The sequence below is a fragment of the Hylobates moloch genome, unplaced genomic scaffold (genome assembly GCF_009828535.3).
Source record: "Hylobates moloch isolate HMO894 unplaced genomic scaffold, HMol_V3 SCAFFOLD_10, whole genome shotgun sequence".
Taxonomy (NCBI): Eukaryota; Metazoa; Chordata; class Mammalia; order Primates; family Hylobatidae; genus Hylobates; species Hylobates moloch.
In genome coordinates, this window is record NW_026652285.1 from 42488923 (window position 1) to 42510856 (window position 21934).

Sequence of the window (21934 nt, forward strand, 5' to 3'; positions counted from 1 at the left end):
CCTTCAAGGAAATGGCAATGTACCCAGGTAGACCCTCAGCATCACCTCTAGCCAGAGAGTGAGTGCCTCTTTGTGAATGAGAAATGGTGCCTGATTTGGTGCCCCATTTGCATGGTACAAACTCCAGCTGGAGTGCAGACCTTGGCTGAACTTTGGCCCCACTTGGCCTCTGAGTAGGTGCCCTTGTGCAGTGAGTAACCTGCAAAACCATGTGTGGCAGCCCCGCAAAGGCACTGGTTTCCAGAAAGAAGTATGGTGCCAGCCTGCCAATTCATAGCCTGGCTCTGCACTGCCAACTGTGGGATCTTGGGCAAGTTACCCTCTTGATGCCTCAGTTGTCTCATTGTAACATGGGGATAATAATAAAACTCATTTCACAGGATCGAAGTGAGGATTCAATTAGTTATTACATGAGAGGTGCTTAGAACAGAACGTGGCAGAGTAAGCATGCGGTAACTGTTACTATTACTAGCTCATCCACGTAATAGATGAAAATTGCTGGGAAGGTTTTTCTTATTAAAAAAGACAAAAATTTCTGCCTTAGTTAATGTTCATTCCCACTTGAATTTTTCTTATTGAATGTACAAGTTGCACAGGGACAGAATAAGGAGACTTGGGTTTTGGATCCAATGTGACCACTGCTAAGCTGCATGACACTGGGTAAAGCCCACAGCTTCGACTCCAATTTCAGAGTCCCCATCCACATAATGAGCAAAGATGTGAGGAGGATTTTGAGATTTTGAGCTCCCAGCTATCATCCTTTGAGTCTAAGATCCTAAGACTGTTAACATTGTGAATAAGTGACTTTGTGGCCTTTCTTCCCTTCTATTGTCTTATATTTCAGTGCTTCATATGCCCCAATGCTAAAAGATTCATGAATGACTTAGTGCTCAATATTTTCTTTTCAACCCTTACCTTCAACGTAGGTTGGGAATGAAGCCAAGCTTTTTCTTGACTGTAATCAAGACAAAGAGGTTTCAAAAAGAGCAAAGCATAATGAAATATGCATTAATACAATCATCCATGCAACATGAAAAATAAATACATCATCAGTGGCAGTTACCAGTTATTGATCATTTTTAGTTAGAGAAAGTAAAGTTCAGATAAATATGCATTTATTAGTAAAGGTTACCTAAAACTCAGAATAGTCCATTCATATTTTAGATAATCTAGAAATCTTACATTTCACAATCAGAGAGGTATTTGCCAACTAAAAAACAATCCCACAGACAAAAATCTCTAACAACAATAAAAAGGGCACAGTTTGTATTCTTAAGGATCTGCATTTCCATGTGAAAAACTGATTAGTGAAAGCACCAACGCTATGATTATATGTTGAAATTAAGAATTCTCTTAAGAGAAATTTATTTTACTCTTTGCCACAGTGATCTCTCACTGTGATAAAAATGTGTGCTAGAGTTTTTAAAAATCTCTTCCTTTCATCTCCTACTGATTTATTTTAGTTGAAAAACTCCATTATATAAATCATTATTGTGGGTTATCTGAATAAGAACACAACAAAGGAGTAAATTAAAAACCCTGGAATTTCTTTTGCACCTCAGAGCAAAGGTCAGTGTTCTCACAGCACTGTTGGAAGCAGAGATGATGAGCTAGACACCTTTTAGAGCCTGACTAGATGGCAGCTTAACTGCCTGCTCTTCAGAGGAGCAAAACTCACCATGCGTTCCTTTCAGAAGCAGATGTCCTAGATGTAACACTGACTGAGATAAGAGAAAGAAATTCACCCCTGCTTCCACCAGTAGTAGAATTTATAGCTGATATGTCTGGACCAGGGTGATACAAGCATCACAGGAGAGTGGAGAGCTAGTGTTAAATACAAGTCCCTAAAATGGGCAGAAGGTAAGATTTGCAAGGCCAAGAATTCCATTGCTGAGAACCTACCCGGTCTTAGGTGATTATTTAAATGCATGATTTTAAGAGGAAAGATATCTGGCACTGAATAGGTGTTGGATAGGCTGACCTGCATAGATGGTAGACTCTGGGGTGCCTGGCAGGCTGGATGAGGAAAGCGCCCTGGGTGAGTCTTGGAATGTCATGGGGAGCAACTCCCTAACCTAGCACTTGACATAGTGCTCTTTCCTTGGAGGATGGGAATGGCAAAGGGATGATAACTTAGTTAATACTTGGACAACAGTCTAAAAATAGTAGTTTTAATTGTTTTGTGAAAAATTGGGGCAGTTGAAGAAACCTAGTTGTAAGACTCCAGCTCAATTCAGGATGACAATTCAACTCTAATCACACAATAATACATTGTACAGGGCAGCTTTTCAGTAAACCTGCTGCATGTGTGCTCAATGAAATGCCAAGGTGGTGCTTCTCCCATTTCTCAGTGGGAGAAATGGCTCTGCACACCAAAGTGGGTGGGTTTCTAGTGCACCAAGAATGAAAAATTACTGGCTAGTAATGCATTTATGAGAAAATGCACACCAAATAAAAGCCAGGATATGTGGATAGGGGGAAAGAGAACTCCAGTTTCAGCAGTGCTTTACATTAATTTTATTTTCAACTTATCTAAGTGAGAAGATAGGCCCAGTTGAGAGCCAGCAGCCAAATCTGTCTAATTTAGGTTGGTTTAAAGAAAAGAAAAAAACTCTCATAACTTCATGGTATGCAGATGGAAGCTAGCATCTTCATAGGGGCCGAAAACTTTTAAGTTATTATTTCCCAACAATTTCCCTACCCTTGTCCCAAGTAACTAGAGACTGGGGTAATGAGAGTTTGTTTAATCAAAATTGCTTAGCCTCCAGATATATCTAAGAAGTCAATTCACATTTTCTTATTCGATTTGGATATTTTTCTGAATGCTAGACAGTGTCCAGATTTTAGCAGAAGCTACAAAAGAATTACTTTGGTCTATAGCTCTAAAAGCTGCCATTTTATTAAGAGCTACAACAGAGGGCATTTGGTACATTCACTTATTCTCTATGCATGAGCTCATGACTAGCTTTCTTAGTCTCTGGGGTAGTAAACTTTTTTCAAAAAGAGTTTTGTGAAATGAAAGAATTTCTAATTATTACACACAAATAGGATTTTCATCATCATTTCTAAGGATATGTAGAAACATGAGCCAAGTCTTGTAGGAACTGAGAAACTAACAAATTTGCCTTATTATATCTAATGCATAATCAAATGCTGAATATTTAGATGTCTGGTTAGCCCTTTATTTCACATGTGGACTGAGATGAACATCAGTTGATCCTTAACTTTCAAGAATAAATAAATAAAGTTGCATTTAAAAAGCCAAAGGCTAAGATCTTTGGGATTTGTGTTTGGGGGTCACACAAATCAACTCATGTGCAGAACTTGGAGCCACAATTGGACAATTGGAACAATGACAGACAAGGTACCTTGTCCATGTAGTCTGTGACCTATGAACACTTTCTACTCCAGCAGTGGCAGATCTTGGCAGTTAAGAGCACGGGTTCCCATGAGCTCTGGAGTTTAATCTTGGCTGACCACTTGTGAGCTCTACAATCTCAGGTAAGTTATTCAACCTCTTAGCTTCTTCAACCAGCAAATGAGGACAGTGATACCTACCTCACAGAATTCTTTTAAGAATTAAATGAGACACTATCTGTGATTTTTCTCAGCCCAGTTCCTGGAACATCGTCAATGCTCAAGAAACGATAATGCTAATTACTGTTATCATCATGGCACCTGTCCTTCTTTTCTTCTATTTGTTCTCACCCAACCATGTGATATAAGAATGAAACAAACTGTGGAACAGTGGGAACAGCAGAAACTGTGCCCTTGTCGTTCCTGCTCCCAATGGCCAAGGGTCTGAGGCTCAAGACCAGAGGAGGCCAAACTATATTTCTAGTCTAAATTCTAATGTTGGTGTCATTTCAGAGAAGGTCTATGTTTGTTTGTTTGGTTTAATATGAACAGATTAATAAAAAATACTTTTCCTTTGCATAAATATTTAATGGCAAATATATAGTATTCAAGGGTGCCTTAAGGGTAAATTTTAACCAAGACTCCCTTTAAAAGCGATCTGCCACTCAGTTTAAACAGATTTTTCTTCATTGCATTTAACATAAAATTATCAGCAAAATGAGGGAAAAGGAAACCATCGTTCATCATGTGGTTTACCTCTTTAACACATCTCCGCAGTGTTGATGAGGGAGCAGCTATATTTAGAGTGAGCTGAGCCCACACACAGATTATGGCGCAGACCAACATTTACCTGATGTTGGCTCATTAGCAGGTGTGGGTGGAAGTTCACTAGGTGTAAAAGGACCCTGGGTACAGGAGAAGGCAGTGTCTCCCCTCTGGGGCTGCCCTTTCTGAGCCCCAGACACCTCAGTGGGAGAAAGCAGCATCTTCTCACTGAAATGCTCCACATAAGCAAGGCAACCACAGAATTTGTTGTCCAAAAGGGATACTTTAGAGCTGCACTGTCTGGCAGTCTGCAGCCACACGTGGCTATTTAAGTTAATTAAAATGGGATAAAATGAAAACTTCAGTTCCTCAGTTATACTGGCCACATTTCCAGGGTTTGACAGGCACATGAGGCTAATGACTACCATAGTGGACAGAGCAGAAGTGGAACATTTCCAGTACTGTGGAAAGTTCTCGCAGGTGACACCGCGCCAGCAAGAGAGATGGGAGCTCATCAGGCGGGCTGCCTGGACACCAGGTGTGAACTGGAACCACACCCTAGGTAAACTGGGAATGTATGGCCACTCTATTCTTATGAAAGATATCTCATTTGGGCCTGAAATAAAGGGTATTTAAGAAGCTAACACATTTCCCAAAGCACACAGCAACTGCAAGTCCACGGCATCAGCAGGCATGTAACGCCAGGAGGAAAGACGCTGTACGTGGAGTTTTTGGTGTCTGAGGTCAAGTGCTGTTCAACAGAATTTCCTGCAATGATGCAAATGCTCTGTAATCCACCCTGTCCAAGCACTTGAAATGTGGCTACTGTGCTTGAGGAAATAAACTTTTCATTTTATTCATTAATTAGACACCTGCAGCCAGTGGCTATCAAACTGGATGACATGGCTTTAACAGGTGAACTGCATACTGGAGAGGAGAAATTAGGATTGTTCTCACCAGGGTAATGTGGGTCAGGAGCGCTGTAGGATGCTGTATTAGGAAGTACAGAACAGTATTAGAGTAAAGCAAAATGGCCCCACGGCTTTGGTAACAAAACGGCACCCTACCTCTTTATTAGTGGAGGCTTCCACGGGGTCACTGGGGTGAAGAGATGTGCTTGATGACTCTGCACCCAAGGGTGAGGAGCTGCCAGGAGACGGAGACTAGAACACAGCAAGAGGAAACGCAGTGAGAACTTGAGAGACTCGGCAGACACTTGGCTGGGGGAAAGGGGTCGGGAGAGAGAAGCAAAGCAGAACACAACTGAACAGACACTGCAGTGGGGAGAAAACCTCTTAAAAAGGAGCTGCCAACTGTACATAAAACACTTGTGGTTTTCAAGCTTTCTTTTTCAAGTCCTGCCATGCTTTCAAAGGAGCTTTCATAGCTATGGGCCGTTTTTTCCCTTAGGCCAAATGTTGAAAGAAAATACAGAAAAGGTTGAATATCAAAAATCCTAAATGAATTGAGCTAAGGATATTAAACAAACATGTTTAAAACATTTTTTTCTTACTGACGAAGCCAAATATTTAGGGTACTGAATGTCTTATAAAATTGCCTGCCCCAAATGATCCACATGAAACAGTAAAAATTAAAACACATTTTTAAAGAGGTAGCTGGGCCTGATTTTGATGGCTAGAAACCATACCACCTGTATTTTCCTAGTCAATTCAGATTTCAAATATTTTGTCTGATTTAGTCTACAGGCTATTGAAAATTCAGAGAAATTTCAGCATTTTAACATCCAAACACTACCTTGGATGCTCTTAGAACAGTTCAAAAATCCTTTGTCAAACGGTGTATCGGAAAATAAGGCTTAGAAAAATAGGCTCAGGGAGGATGACCTGGTTGGGTGTGGTATTGCCTGGGCTGATGGGACCCCAGCTCCCTCTGCAGGCAGGCCCTGCTAGACGTGAATAGGAAGCTCCCAGGTCGGTGTACACAGAAGGTGCTCCATAAATATCTTCTGAATGGATGGGCAAATAAAACAAGCAAGCACAGGGATGGGACTGATACAGGCCCGGAAAACACTCCCCAGCCTATAGCCAAACATTATTGTGTGCTCCTGAAATCTTGGGAGATGAAAGGCATCTTCAGGTGAGCCACAGAGATACTTAAGAATTCCACAGAGATGGTCCTCTGAGAGGAAGGCTGCGCTGCTTCACAGTCTGTTGGCAATGTTTGACAAAAGGCATAAAACACAGAGAAAAACCAAACAGAGATGTATTCTCTCAGAAAGCGTGGGGATGCGTGCGGAGGTAAGACCTGGGCAAAGGAAGCAAAATAACCCTAGTGCTTGCTTGAACCCATGTCTGATTTCTTGGGACCAGCCCCCTTGGGGGAAGCTGAGGCACAGAGACATCAGTAAAATATCTTCATGGAAAGGGATAACGTTTCACACAGCAATGGTGCTGGTGTTGGGGTGGCGGGGGGCACGCTGATAGACAAGGGGGAGGTTGGTGAGCACTGTGTGAAACAAACAAAAAACATAAATCTTTTCCAAAAGGTCTGAATTATGGAAAATATAGGTGGCCACAAATGAACAGAAAGATAATGCAGTGAAATTCATTTTAATTCAGATGAAGTTGTATGATCCCAGCCTAATGTTATGAGACTTGAATTTGTTTCTTGTGATCCCATACACCTGATTCTAGGCAGGGAGATCAGGACAACGAACGAACCCCTTAAATATTCACATGCAGACATCAGACACTCGGTGGGGAAGCCAAGAGGGCAGGCCCAGGGTAACAGCTGGCATAAAGAACCCCAGGCCCAGGGTGGAGCCAAGATGGCCGAATAGGAACAGCTCCGGTCTATAGCACCCAGCGTGAGTGACACAGAAGACGGGTGATTTCTGCATTTCCATTTGAGGTACTGGGTTCATCTCACTAGGGAGTGCCAAACAGTGGGTGCAGGACAGTCAGTGCAGCGCACTGTGCGCAAGCTAAAGCAGGGCGAGGCATTGCCTCACTCAGGAAGCACAAGGGGTCAGGGAGTTCCCTTTCCTAGTCAAAGAAAGGGGTGACAGACGGCACCTGGAAAATAGGGTCAGTCCCACCCTAATACTGCGCTTTTCCAACGGGCTTGGAAAATGGCACACCAGGAGATTGTGTCCCACACCTGGCTCGCAGGGTCCTATGCCCACAGAGTCTCGTTGATTGCTAGCACAGCAGTCTGAGATCAAACTGCAAGGCAGCAGCGAGGCTAGGGGAGGGGTGCCCGCCATTGCCCAGGCTTGCTTAGGGCACCCCTAAGCAAGCCTGGAAGCTTGAACTGGGTGGAGCCCACCACAGCTCAATGAGGCCTGCCTGCCTCTGTAGGCTCCACCTCTGGGGGCAGGGCACAGACAAACAAAAAGTCAGCAGGAACCTCTGCAGACTTAAATGTCCTTGTCTGACAGCTTTGAAGAGAGTAGTGGTTCTCCCAGCACGCAGCTGGAGATCTGAGAACGGGCAGACTGCCTCCTAAAGTGGGTCCCTGACCCCTGAGCAGCCTAACTGGGAGGCATCCCCCAGTAGGGACAGACTGACACCTCACTCGGCCAGGTACTCCTCTGAGACAAAACTTCCAGAGGAACTATCAGACAGCTGAATTTGCAGTCTCACGAAAATCCGCTGTTCTGCAGCCACCGCTGCTGACGCCCAGCCAAACATGGTCTGGAGTGGACCTCTAGTAAACTCCAATAGACCTGCAACTGAGGGTCCTGTCTGGTAGAAGGAAAACTAACACACAGAAAGGACATCCACACCAAAAACCCATCTGTACATCACCATCATCAAAGACCAAAAGTAGATAACACCACAAAGATGGGGAAAACACAGAGCAGAAAAACTGGAAACTAAAAAGCAGAGCACCTCTCCTCCTCCAAAGGAACACAACTCCTCACCAGCAACGGAACAAAGCTGGACGGAGAATGACTTTGACAAGTTGAGAGAAGAAGGCTTAAGACAATCAAACTACTCCAAGCTACGGGAGGAAATTCAAAACAATGGCAAAGAAGTTAAAAACGTTGAAAAAAAATTAGAAGAATGGATAACTAGAATAACCAATGCAGAGAAGGGCTTAAAGGAGCTGATGGAGCTGAAAGCCAAGTTTCGAGAACTACGTGAAGATTGCAGAAGCCTCGGTAGCCGATGCGATCAACTGGAAGAAAGGGTATCAGTGATGGAAGATGAAATGAATGAAATGAAGCGAGAAGGGAAGTTTAGAGAAAAAAAAAGAATAAAAAGAAACGAACAAAGCCTCCAAGAAATATGGGACTATGTGAAAAGACCAAACCTACGTCTGATTGGTGTACCTGAAAGTCACGGGGAGAATGGAACCAAGTTGGAAAACACTCTGCAAGATATTATCCAGGAGAACTTCCCCAATCTAGCAGGGCAGGCCAACATTCAGATTCAGGAAATACAGAGAACGCCACAAAGATACTCCTCGAGAAGAGCAACTCCAAGACACATAATTGTCAGATTCAACAAAGTTGAAATGAAGGAAAAAATGTTAATGGTGGCCAGAGAGACAGGTCGGGTTACCCACAAAGGGAAGCCCATCAGACTAACAGCTGATCTCTCGGCAGAAACTCTACAAGCCAGAAAAGAGTGGGGGCCAATATTCAACATTCTTAAAGAAAAGAATTTTCAACCCAGAATTTCATATCCAGCCAAACTAAGCTTCATAAGTGAAGGAGAAATACAATCCTTTACAGACAAGCAAATGCTGAGAGATTTTGTCACCACCAGGCCTGCCCTAAAAGAGCTCCTGAAGGAAGCACTAAACATGGAAAGGAACAACCGGTACCAGCCACTGCAAAATCATGCCAAATTGTAAAGACCATCGAGGCTAGGAAGAAACTGCATCAACTAACGAGCAAAATAACCAACTAACATCATAATGACAGGATCAAATTCACACATAACAATATTAACTTTAAATGTAAATGGGCTAAATGCTCCAATTAAAAGACACAGACTGGCAAATTGGATAAGGAGTCGAGACCCATCAGTGTGCTGTATTCAGGAAACCCATCTCACGTGCAGAGACACACATAGACTCAAAATAAAGGGATGGAGGAAGATCTATCAAGCAAATGGAAAACAAAAAAAGGCAGGAGTTGCAATCCTAGTTTCTGATAAAACAGACTTTAAACCAACAAAGATCAAAAGAGACAAAGAAGGCCATTACATAATGGTAAAGGGATCAATTCAACAAGAAGACCTAACTATCCTAAATATATATGCACCCAACACAGGAGCACCCAGATTCATAAACCAAGTCCTGAGTGACCTACAAAGGGACTTAAACTCCCACACAATAATAATGGGAGAGTTTAACACCCCACTGTCAGCATTAGACAGATCAACGAGACAAAAAGTCAACAAGGATATCCAAGAATTGAACTCAGCTCTGCACAAAGTGGACCTAATAGACATCTACAGAACTCTCCACTCCAAATCAACAGAATATACATTTTTTTCAGCACCACACCACACCTATTCCAAAATTGACCACACAGTTGGAAGTAAAGCTCTCCTCAGCAAACGTAAAATAACAGAAATTATAACAAACTGTCTCTCAGACCACAGTGCAATCAAACTAGAACTCAGGATTAAGAAACTTACTCAAAACCGCTCAACTACATGGAAACTGAACAACCTGCTCCTGAATGACTACTGGGTACATAACGAAATGAAGGCAGAAATAAAGATGTTCTTTGAAACCAATGAGAGCAAAGATACAACATACCAGAATCTCTGGGACACATTCAAAGCAGTGTGTAGAGGGAAATTTATAGCACTAAATGCCCACAAGAGAAAGCAGGAAAGATCCAAAATTGACACCCTGACATCACAATTAAAAGAACTAGAAAAGCAAGAGCAAACACATTCAAAAGCTAGCAGAAGGCTAGAAATAACTAAAATCAGAGCAGAACTGAAGGAAATAGAGACACAAAAAACGCTTCAAAAAATTAATGAATCCAGGAGCTGGTTTTTTGAAAAGATCAACAAAATTGATAGACCACTAGCAAGACTAATAAAGAAGAAAAGAGAGAAGAATCAAATAGATGCAATAAAAAATGAAAAAGGGGATATCACCACCAATCCCACAGAAATACAACCTACCATCAGAGAATACTACAAACACCTCTACGCAAATAAACTAGAAAATCTAGAAGAAATGGATAAATTCCTTGACAAATACACCCTCCCAAGACTAAACCAGGAAGAAGTTGAATCTCTGAATAGACCAATAACAGGTTCTGAAATTGTGGCAATAATCAATAGCTTACCAACCAAAAAGAGTCCAGGACCTGATGGATTCACAGCCGAATTCTACCAGAGGTACAAGGAGGAACTGGTACCATTCCTTCTGAAACTATTCCAATCAATAGAAAAAGAGGAAATCCTCCCTAACACATTTTATGAGGCCAGCATCGTCCTGATACCAAAGCCTGGCAGAGACACAACCAAAAAAGAGAATTTCAGACCAATATCCTAGATGAACATTGATGCAAAAATCCTCAATAAAATACTGGCAAACCGAATCCAGCAGCACATCAAAAAGCGTATCCACCATGATCAAGTGGGCTTCATCCCTGGGATGCAAGGCTGGTTCAACATACACAAATCAATAAATGTAATCCAGCATATAAACAGAACCAAAGACAAAAACCACATGATTATCTCAATAGATGCAGAAAAGGCGTTTGACAAAACTCAACAACCCTTCATGCTAAAAACTCTCAATAAATTAGGTATTGATGGGACGTATCTCAAAATAATAGGAGCCATCTATGACAAACCCACAGCCAATATCATACGGAATGAGCAAAAATTGGAAGCATTCCCTTTGAAAACTGGCACAAGACAGGGATGCCCTCTCTCACCACTCCTATTCAACATAGTGCTGGAAGTTCTGGCCAGGGCAATCAGGCAGGAGAAGGAAATAAAGGGTATTCAATTAGGAAAAGAGGAAGTCAAATTGTCCCTGTTTGCAGATGACATGATTGTATATCTAGAAAACCCCATCGTCTCAGCCCAAAATCTCCTTAAGCTGATTAGCAACTTCAGCAAAGTCTCAGGATACAAAATCAATGTACAAAAATCACAAGCATTCTTGTACACCAATCACAAACAGAGAGCCAAATCATGAGTGAACTCCCATTCACAATTGCTTCAAAGAGAATAAAATACCTAGGAATCCAACTTACAAGGGATGTGGAGGACCTCTTCAAGGAGGACTACAAACCACTGCTCAATGAAATAAAAGAGGATACAAACAAATGGAAGAACATTCCATGCTCATGGGTTGGAAGAATCAATATCGTGAAAATGGCCATACTGCCCAAGGTAATTTATAGATTCAATGCCATCCCCATCAAGCTACCAATGACTTTCTTCACAAAATTGGAAAAAACTACTTTAAAGTTCATATGGAACCAAAAAAGAGCCGGCATTGCCAAGTCAATCCTAAGCCAAAAGAACAAAGCTGGAGGCATCACACTACCTGACTTCAAACTATACTACAAGGCTACAGTAACCAAAACAGCATGGTACTGATAGCACAACAGAGACATAGATCAATGGAACAGAACAGAGCCCTCAGAAATAATGCTGCATATCTACAACCATCTGATCTTTGACAAACCTGACAAAAACAAGCAATGGGGAAAGGATTCCCTATTTAATAAATGGTGCTGGGAAAACTGGCTAGCCATATGTAGAAAGCTGAAACTGGATCCCTTCCTTACACCTTATACAAAAATTAATTCAAGATGGATTAAAGACTTACATGTTAGACCCAAAACCATAAAAACCCTAGAAGAAAGCCTAGGCAATACCATTCAGGACATAGGCATGGGCAAGGACTTCATGTCTAAAACACCAAAGCAATAGCAACAAAAGTCAAAATTGACAAATGGGATCTAATTAAACTAAAGAGCTTCTGCATAGCAAAAGAAACTACCATCTCAGTGAACAGGCAACCTGCAGAATGGGAGAAAATTTTTGCAATCTACTCATCTGACAGAGGGCTAATATCCAGAATCTACAATGAACTCAAACAAATTTACAAGAAAAAAACAAACAACCCCATCAAAAAGTGGGCGAAGGACATAAACAGACACTTCTCAAAAGAAGACATTTATGCAGCCAGGAAACACATGAAAAAATGCTCATCATCACTGGCCATCAGAGAAATGCAAATCAAAACCACAATGAGATACCATCTCACACCAGTTAGAAAGGCCATCATTAAAAAGTCAGGAAACAACAGGTGCTGGAGAGGACGTGGAGAAATAGGATCACTTTTACACTGTTGGTGAGACTGTAAACTAGTTCAACCATTGTGGAAGTCAGTGTGGCGATTCCTCAGGGATCTAGAACTAGAAATACCATTTGACCCAGCCATCCCATTACTGGGTATATACCCAAAGGACTATAAATCATGCTGCTATAAAGACACATGCACACGTATGTTTATTGTGGCACTATTCACAACAGCAAAGACTTGGAACCAACCCAAATGGCCAACAACGATAGACTGGATTAAGAAAATGTGGCACATATACACCATGGAATACTATGCAGCCATAAAAAAAATGATGAGTTCATGTCCTTTTTTTTTTTTTTTTTTTTGAGACAGAGTCTTGCTCTGTCGCCCAGGCTGGAGTGCGGTGGCGCAATCTTGGCTCAGTGCAAGCTCTGCCTCCTGGGTTCACGCCATTCTCCTGCCTCAGCCTCTCCAAGTAGCTGGGACTGCAGGCGCCTGTCACCACGCCCGGCTAATTTTTTTTTGTATTTTTAGTAGAGACGGGGTTTCATCATGGTCTCGATCTCCTGACCTCATGATCTGCCCGCCTCGGCCTCCCAAAGTGCTGGGATTACAAGCGTGAGCCACTGCGCCCGGCCGAGTTCATGCCCTTTGTAGGGACATGGATGAAACTGGAAAACATCATTCTCAGTAAACTATCGCAAGGACAAAAAACCAAACCCCGCATGTTCTCACTCATAGGTGGGAATTGAACAATGAGAACTCATGGACACAGGAAGGGGAACATCACACTCCGCGGACTGTTGTGGGGTCGGGGGAGGGGGGAGGGACAGCATTAGGAGATATACCTAATGCTAAATGACGAGTTAATGGGTGCAGCAAACCAACATGGCACATGTATACATATGTAACAAACCTGCACATTGTGCACATGTACCCTAAAACCTAAAGTATAATTTAAAAAAAAAGAACCCCAGACCCCACAGCCCCTGGCTGCAATAAAGTAGCCCCACATGCCTTCAAGAAGAAACACACACAACTTTTATTTGGCACCAAAGAGAGCTGGTGGGTACTTGCTGATTTAGCTCTCTGGCTGACTCCAAATTAATGTAGTAAAGTCTTCATGAGAATTTAATGCCTTTAAATTTCCCCAGTTTTTCAAATCTGAAGAGCTTCTTCAGATATATATGATTCTATTTTTTCCCCCAAGTAATTTTCTGTTACAAAGATTTTAAGGGTCTGGCCCCCGGGGAACCTGGTGCAGCTGGATTTTCTAATTGCATGGTTTGAGGGCTGTATGACACCTTCATTAAAAACAATCCTCCAGAGAGTCTCACATTTCCTATTTCTCAATTGCTCTAAATCTTCTAAAAATAAATTCTTTACAACATTATGGGGACCTGATGATCTTAGGATGATGTAAGAAGACAGGTTATACAGACAGAGAGCAGGGGCATGAAGAGGGAGCCCAGACCCCACAGTAAAGTGAGGTGACTGCTGCTGAGTACCCACATGGAACAGGGGGAGGAGGCACAAATGAGCCTGCAGTGGGCACTGCCCTTGCAGAGGCTCTGGTTGGACCCACACCAACCTCATCAGGGACTGCTTCCCTGCAGACCCTGGGTGCTCTTGCCTTTGGCACATGCTTAAGCTCATTCGAGTTTCCTCCTATTTGCATGTGCAATTAATGACCTCCACCTAGAAAGTTTACCCTCATTCTTTCCTACATTCAATGTTCAGCTCAAAAGCACTCATCTTGCTGAAGCTTCCGTAGACCCTATTCACAGTACATTCCTTTTTTCCACAGCCACGTGCCATGCTATGTAATCATCTGTTCACGTTATGCCCCTTCTCCCCCAGGAGCTCTCAGGTGGTAGGGACCTTGTCTTGTTCATGTTCATCCTCCAACTGCCTCGCCTTGGGTCTTGTAAACAGTAGGCACTCAGTAAAGGCTTACTGAATAAATGGCTTCAGTTTATTCAGCTTTACAATGTTTTCCAGCTTGCATAGGAAGCAGATATGTTACAGATGCACCCAATGCTTTCTTCGTTTTTCAGTGGTCAATGATAGGCCCTTTTCTGATACAGCATCCCTCTAGTGTTGTATGTAGAATATTCAATATGCGGTTTTTTTAAACTAAAAAACTTTTTTTTTTTTTTTTTGGAGGGACAGGGTCTCACTATGTTGCCCAGGCAGGTCTCGAACTCCTGGGCTCAAGCAATCCTCCTGCCTCGGCCTCCAAAAATACTGGGGTTACAGGTGTGAGCCACCATGGCTGGCCTCAATTTGCATTTTGAATTAGAGAAATGGTCTTTGCCTTTGACGACTGTCACCTGGGCACCAAGGACACTCTTGATGCAGAAAGCTGTCCCCAGATGAGAGAGGACCCTGTCTAATGGAAGCCTAAAAATTATCACACCATCGCCTAAATGTCAAGGGTGGACAAACAGCTTCAAAACAGACATGGCTCCGTGAAGCCTCAACAATGGTGCTGGTGTTTAACTCATTTCAAATGTCTGCTTTACAAGACCTTTGTCCATTACGTCCAACTTCCACCTTGATATACTCTTAAAAATGGAGGAAAAAAACAGAAATTACATAATACTGTTAACTTTCAAAGAATACATTGGAGGCAAAATTAGGCAATGAAATATGATAGAAAAGGTAAAATTATTGTCACATATATCTCTGTCTGGAGACTCACGCCTTCTGGGCTACTGGATGGATATCCAATTTTAAGCAAATGAGACCATTTGCTTGTGAGGGTGGGATGCAAATGCAGGGTCAGGAGTTCACAAAGGTAAGTGCTGAACCCAGACGTCTATCTAGGACACAGTGCGCAGAGATGACTCACCAACAACTCCCTGTTCTACATAATTACAAGGTCTCCTTAAGCTAACAACCCATCTTCTGCAGAAAATGTTCTAGCAGATTCTCTACAGCTACCATCTAAGTTTTACCACTACAGCTTTGGGATTCCACAAAGCAAAGCTTTCAGCCTCAAGACCAGGTTCCTGAATCCCAAACAAGAAATGTATCATCCTGTCCATCGGCAATGGAGCCAGAGGTGGGTAAAGGATACGAAAGTATCCCAAGGCAAAGCTGATCATTTCAATTCTTTTTTTTTTTTTTTTTTTTTTGAGACAGTTTCGCTGTTTTTGCCCAGGCTGGAGTGGAGTGCAGTGGCGCAATCTTGGCTCACTGCAACCTCTGCCTCCTGGGTTCAAGGGATTCTCCTGCTTCAGCCTCCCAAGTAGCTGGGACTACAGGTGCATACCACCACACCCAGCTGATTTTTGTATTTTTGGTAGAGATGGGGTTTCATCGTGTTGGCTAGGCTAGTCTCAAACTCCTGACCTCAAGTCATCTGCCCACCTTGGCCTCCCAAAGTGCTGAGATTACAGGTGTGAACCACTGCCCCCGGCCTCATTTTAATTCTGACTGAACATCTCTTAGAGGCAAAGACAGCACTTTTCGTGGTAGCGGGGAGACATAAAAATAGCTGCTGGAACTTTCAGGCTGTTTGAAGGGAAGAGAAGCACCACCACAAGTTATTATTTATTTGTTCCTTCGACAGACATCTCGGTGCCTATCTGTGTTCCTAACACTGGGCCAGGTAACAAAGAGGAAGGAGACCTGTTTTCAGAGAATGGGAGGAGGCAGATATGGAAAGGCAGGTCCCCAGCAGGTGGCCAGGATATTGTTCTGTACAGTGGGGACACAGAGGGAGTGGTCAGTTCTGCAGGAGGGGAGGGGTGTGCATCAGGCAATGCTTCATGGGGAGGTGGTGCTTCAGCTGAACCCTGAACACCATGTGGTCTTCACATAGTATGGGACAGGAAAGCAGAGGAAGATACTGGAAACACAGGCAGGGAGGAGGAACAGCACAGCTCTGGCAGGCGAGAAGTGAGGCTGCGGAGCCAGGCTGGGACTAGTGGCTGGAGCCCCATGGAGGATAGCACAGGGTGTTACCAACAGCCACAGCTCAGCTCCTACTCTCTGCCCCAGGAGCAGATATTTTTTTCTTTTTGTTTTTTTCTTTTTTGTGAGTCACTGGCCTGCTCCCCTCATTGAAGAAGCCTAATACAGGCATTCAGGACTATTTCCTGAGTTGAACCAAAAGATCTAAAGGAGTGAGAGGATTGAGTTACCACTCTCGCCCCTTGGAGATCTGCAGAAAGAAACTTTTACAATTAGGAAAAGTGGAGAGGATGATAATAAGAATCCCCCAAAGCTGGAGGTAAAGGGTTCCTGCCTCCTTCCAAATATATGATGAACAATGTTCTATTCTAGAAAGGCCTGAGGACTGAGGCAGGATCTCAGAGAGCAGGGCCATGATGTGGAGAGGAATTCAAGGATCCTGAAAGAGTTTTGGAGAAATTCTAGTCAAGAGACACACAAAAAGTGAGTTCTGTGCGGGCCATTCATTCAACATTGAAATGCTGACAGTGTCCAAATAAACCCAGATCCCTGCCTCCCCCCAAAAATGCCTGGTCTTTCAGGGTAGACAAACCTATAGGTTACAAATACAGGGTGACTTCTGTAAACAGTGGTCACTGTCTCAGTCACTGCAGGAAAACAAAAGTTTTAATGTCACAAAAAGTCACAAATGAGCTGACTACTTGTAATGTGCTAAGTTTGAATGTGTTCCCTAGAATTCTTGTGTTAGAAACTTGGTCCCCAGTGCAGCAGTGTTGAGAGGTAGAACTTTTGGGAGGTGACTGGGTCATGAGAGCTCTACCCTCATGAATGGATTGATGCATTCAAGGATTGATGGATTAATGGGTTATTGAGGGAGTGGGTTAGTTATCGTAAGAGTGGAGCTGTTATACAAGTCAGTGTGGCTGTCCCTCGTGAACCCCCTGGACATGTGATGTCCGGCACTGCGGATTCCCCACCAGCAAGAAAACCCTTACCAGATGCGGCCCCTCCAACTTGGACTTCCCAGCCTCCAGAACTAAAACAGACTAAGACATAACATTAGTGCCTACCTGAACAGTCCTCCACCCCAAACACTAGCATCTATTTATCTGGTCCACATCTTTGTCAACTGGTCTTCTGTTGACTGTTGGGACCATCTGGCATTACAAGGCAAAAACAAAACAAAAACAAATAATAGCAAATAAAGTGCAGAGGTGCAAATATTGCAAAAATAAATAGATGGATAGCAGAACTGCATAAAGTTGAAGAGGGCAAAGTTGGAGTCTTTCTCAAAACAGCTGCTGACTGGAGAAACCGGCGGGGTTGCACTGGTTAGTGAAGGAGTGATGAATGGAAAGAGTGGTAACATTAGATGTGCTTCCAAAGAAAATGACTGGAATATCAAAAAATTAAGAAAGGCCCTTAGGAAAACTGAGTCAGTCCTTAAATATTTTTACTGAAATGTTTCTCTTTATGATTGAGATGACTCTTTCTGAACATGCTGCAAAAGTCACATGTGATTTGAAGGTTATTTTGTGTGATTCAGTGACTTTTTTTGAAAAAAATTATAACTAAGATCAATACTACATCATATAAAATCAGTACTACTTCTCTGTTCTAAGAATTCGTGTACAGTTGGAACTATAACCTGGATGTTGATAGTTAAAGGGCAAACTAAGGTTATATTTATATTTTTTAGTACTGCTTTCAAGATAAAGTTCTAACTGAATCACTTCTTACCCATACTTTGAGAATGCTGGTCATCATTTCAAATGAATGAATGTTCGGCGGCTTTTTGAAGGTACACATATGCAAGGATTCCTTAGAGCACCTCCACTCCAGTGGCTGAAGTGTGGCATGACGGCTGCCAAGATGGACAACGGGTGGAGAGGCCACCTACACTGGCTGGGCCAGAAACTCTTCTAGTGGAAGAGACACAGAATCATGTCCTATCACAGTGCTTGGGACTCCAAAGGCTCTGGAATAAAGCTTATTAATAAGCAACTTCAGTAAAGTCTCAGGATACAAAATCAATGTGCAAAAATCACAAGCATTCGTGTACACCAATCACAGACAAACAGAGAGCCAAATCATGAGTGAACTCCCATTCACAATTGCTTCAAAGAGAATAAAATACCTAGGAATCCAACTTACAAGGGATGTGAAAGACCTCCTCAACGAGAACTACAAACCACTGCTCAATGAAATAAAAGAGGATACAAACAAATGGAAGAACATTCCATGCTCATGGATAGGAAGAATCAATATCGTGAAAATGGCCATACTGCCCAAGGTAATTTATAGATTCAATGCCATCCCCATCAAGCTACCAATGACTTTCTTCACAGAATTGGAAAAAACTACTTTAAAGTTCATATGGAACCAAAAAAGAGCCCGCATTGCCAAGATAATCCTAAGCCAAAAGGACAAAGCTGGAGGCATCATGCCACCTGACTTCAAACTATACTACAAGGCTATAGTAACCAAAACAGCATGGTACTGGTACCAAAACAGAGATATAGACCAATGGAACAGAACAGAGCCCTCAGAAATAATGCTGCATATCTACAACTATCTGATCTTTGACAAACCTGACAAAAACAAACAATGGGGAAAGGATTCCCTATTTAATAAATGGTGCTGGGAAAATAGGCTAGCCATATGTAGAAAGCTGAAACTGGATCCCTTCCTTACACCTTATACAAAAATTAATTCAAGATGGATTAAAGACTTACACGTTAGACCTAAAACCATAAAAACCCTAGAAGAAAACCTAGGCAATACCATTCAGGACACAGGCATGGGCAAGAACTTCATGTCTAAAACACCAAAAGCAATGGTAACAAAAGCCAAAATTGACAAATGGGATCTAATTAAACTAAAGAGCTTCTGCACAGCAAAAGAAACTACCATCAGAGTGAACAGGCAACCTACAGAATGGGAGAAAATTTTTGCAACCTACTCATCTGACAAAGGGCTAGTATCCAGAATCTACAATGAACTCAAACAAATTTACAAGAAAAAAACAAACTCTATCAAAAAGTGGGTGAAGGATATGAACAGACACTTCTCAAAAGAAGACATTTATGCAGCCAAAAGACACATGAAAAAATGCTCATCATCACTGGCCATCAGAGAAATGCAAATCAAAACCACAATGAGATACCATCTCACACCAGTTAGAATGGCCATCATTAAAAAGTCAGGAAACAACAGGTGCTGGAGAGGATGTGGAGAAATAGGAACACCTTTACACTGTTGGTGGGACTGTAAACTAGTTCAACCATTGTGGAAGACAGTGTGGCGATTCCTCAAGGATCTAGAACTAGAAATACCATTTGACCCAGCCATCCCATTACTGGGTATATACCCAAAGGATTATAAAGCATGCTGCTATAAAGACACATACACACGTATGTTTATTGTGGCACTATTCACAATAGCAAAGACTTGGAACCAACCCAAATGTCCATCAATGATAGAATGGATTAAGAAAATGTGGCACATATACACCATGGAATACTATGCAGCCATAAAAATGATGAGTTCATGTCCTTTGTAGGGACATGGATGAAGCTGGAAACCATCATTCTCAGCAAACTATTGCAAGGACAAAAAACCAAACACCGCATGTTCTCACTCATAGGTGGCAACTGAACAATGAGAACACTTGGACACAGGAAGGAGAACATCACACACTGGGGCCTGTCATGGGGTGGGGGGAGGGTGGAGGGATAGCATTAGGAGATATACCTAATGTAAATGATGAGTTAATGGGTGCAGCACACCAACATGGCGCATGTATACATATGTAACAAACCTTCACATTGTGCACACGTACCCTAGAACTTAAAGTATAATAAAAAAAAAAAAAAAGAAAATCAATCTACTCCTAAGACAATGGGTTTAGTCCTCAAAGCCATCATTATCTGCTTTCCTATATTAGGCTCCATTTTGAAAAGCATAGTGTGATTCCAGGGAACACAGTTACATACATAGTTACATTTCATTTCTCCCCTGAAATTTTTTTTTTTTTTTGAGACAGAGTCTTGCTTTGTTGCCCAGGCTGGAGTGCAGTGGTGCAATCTCAGTTCACTGCAACCTCCGCCTCCCGGCTTCAGGTGATTCTCCTGCCTCAGCCTCCTGAGTAGCTGGGATTAAAGGCATCCACCACCACACCCAGCCAATTTTTGTATTTTTAGTAGAAATGGGGTTTCATCATGTTGGCCAGGCTGGTCTCGAACTCCTGACCTCAAGTGATCCAACTGCCTCAGCCTCCCAAACTGCTGGGGTTACAGGCATGAGCCACTGCTGTGCCCAGCCCCTTGAAATGTTTTTAATTTTTTATTGTGGCCGAACAAGGTAACTTATGTTTCAGGATAGGGAGGTTATTAAATGCTTAAGCCCCAGCATCTGGCAGATCAGAGTCTGGCTACCACTCATGGCTCTGAGCCTGGGCAGATCATCCATCCTCTTTGATACTTCCTGAGAAATGGGGAAACAGCTAGCACCCACCTCCGGGGTTGCCATAAGGATTAACTGGTGATAATGCACACCAGTGGTATGTTCAGTGCCTGGGCACCGGCAAAGCATTCAAGTCTTTTTATGATCTGAACAGTTAGAAAAGTTATTTCAGCCCTCTGGGAGAGTGCTCACAAGGACAACAAACGCCCATGGGGTTATTTTCTTCATCTCCTTTCCTTCCTTATTAAAATTTTATTCACGGGTAGAATTGAAAAGCAAAAAGGCTCTATAACATCATACCAAGATTCTACATTAATTCATAAGCTCCAACACTCTTAATGGTCTATTGGTAAGAACAGCTCATTACTGGCTAAGGCTGGGGGGTATATACAACTGCTGTGTGCAACTTCTGGCATGTCCACTATCTCCCGACCAAGACAACATTTCCAAATATGAGTTGAGGGTGATGGTATTATAGTGATTGATTTACAAAAGAGAATCAGGGCATACGTATGCCTCTACTGTTAATTTATAGCATAGCTCACACATGACCTTGGTACACTGCTCATGAGGACACCCGGTGAAATACCCCAGCAAGTCCTAGCCAACCGTAATGAGTTCCAACACTTGTTGGCCTCTTTCCTCCAATGAAACTCAGCGACAGAAATTCATGGTAATGAAGGGCAGGAGAACATAATTCTTTAAAAATTACACAGTTTTGCCAAATCCATCTGAGACTCAGTTACTTAGTAATTTCACATATGTAGAACAACACAGAGAACCTGAGAATAAGGTGTTTGGTTTTTATTCTTTAAGTGACTAAGCAGCCAATGTGCTGCATGAGACTACAGCACCGAGAGCTCATGAACTTCTTCACCAGACACCTGTCATTAAGCACCTATTTACTCTCATTTAAAATACAGGTTTAACAAGCCCTGAACAAGTCATTCCTCAGTTCAAAAATCTTTAGTCATTCTTTTTTGCTTATTGAACACATTCTAGACTCTTTACCTTGGCACTTAAGGCACTCCAAGGGTTGGCCTTAATTCTTTTACTCTTTTTTTCCCTCTTCTACTTCCTATTCTCTTTCTTCAATCCAAACTGAACTACTTCCTATTCCCAGCATATCACCTGCATTTCTGCTCAGCGTCTTTGTTTATGC

The 21934-nt window shown here is 42.4% G+C and overlaps 1 protein-coding gene across 6 annotated transcripts in view; it reads right to left on the reverse strand.

The window, feature by feature from the left end:
* Nucleotides 1-21934, reverse strand: part of APBA1 (amyloid beta precursor protein binding family A member 1) — a 247906-nt gene that overhangs the window by 43139 nt on the left and 182833 nt on the right. For all 6 annotated transcript variants that reach the window (XM_032164246.2, XM_032164248.2, XM_058444844.1 and 3 more), the window contains exons 3-4: nt 5190-5285; nt 916-955 (exon numbers count right to left, since the gene is read on the reverse strand). In XM_032164246.2, coding sequence (XP_032020137.1) covers nt 916-955; nt 5190-5285 — 136 coding nt within the window. The remainder of the gene's footprint in view (nt 1-915; nt 956-5189; nt 5286-21934) is intronic.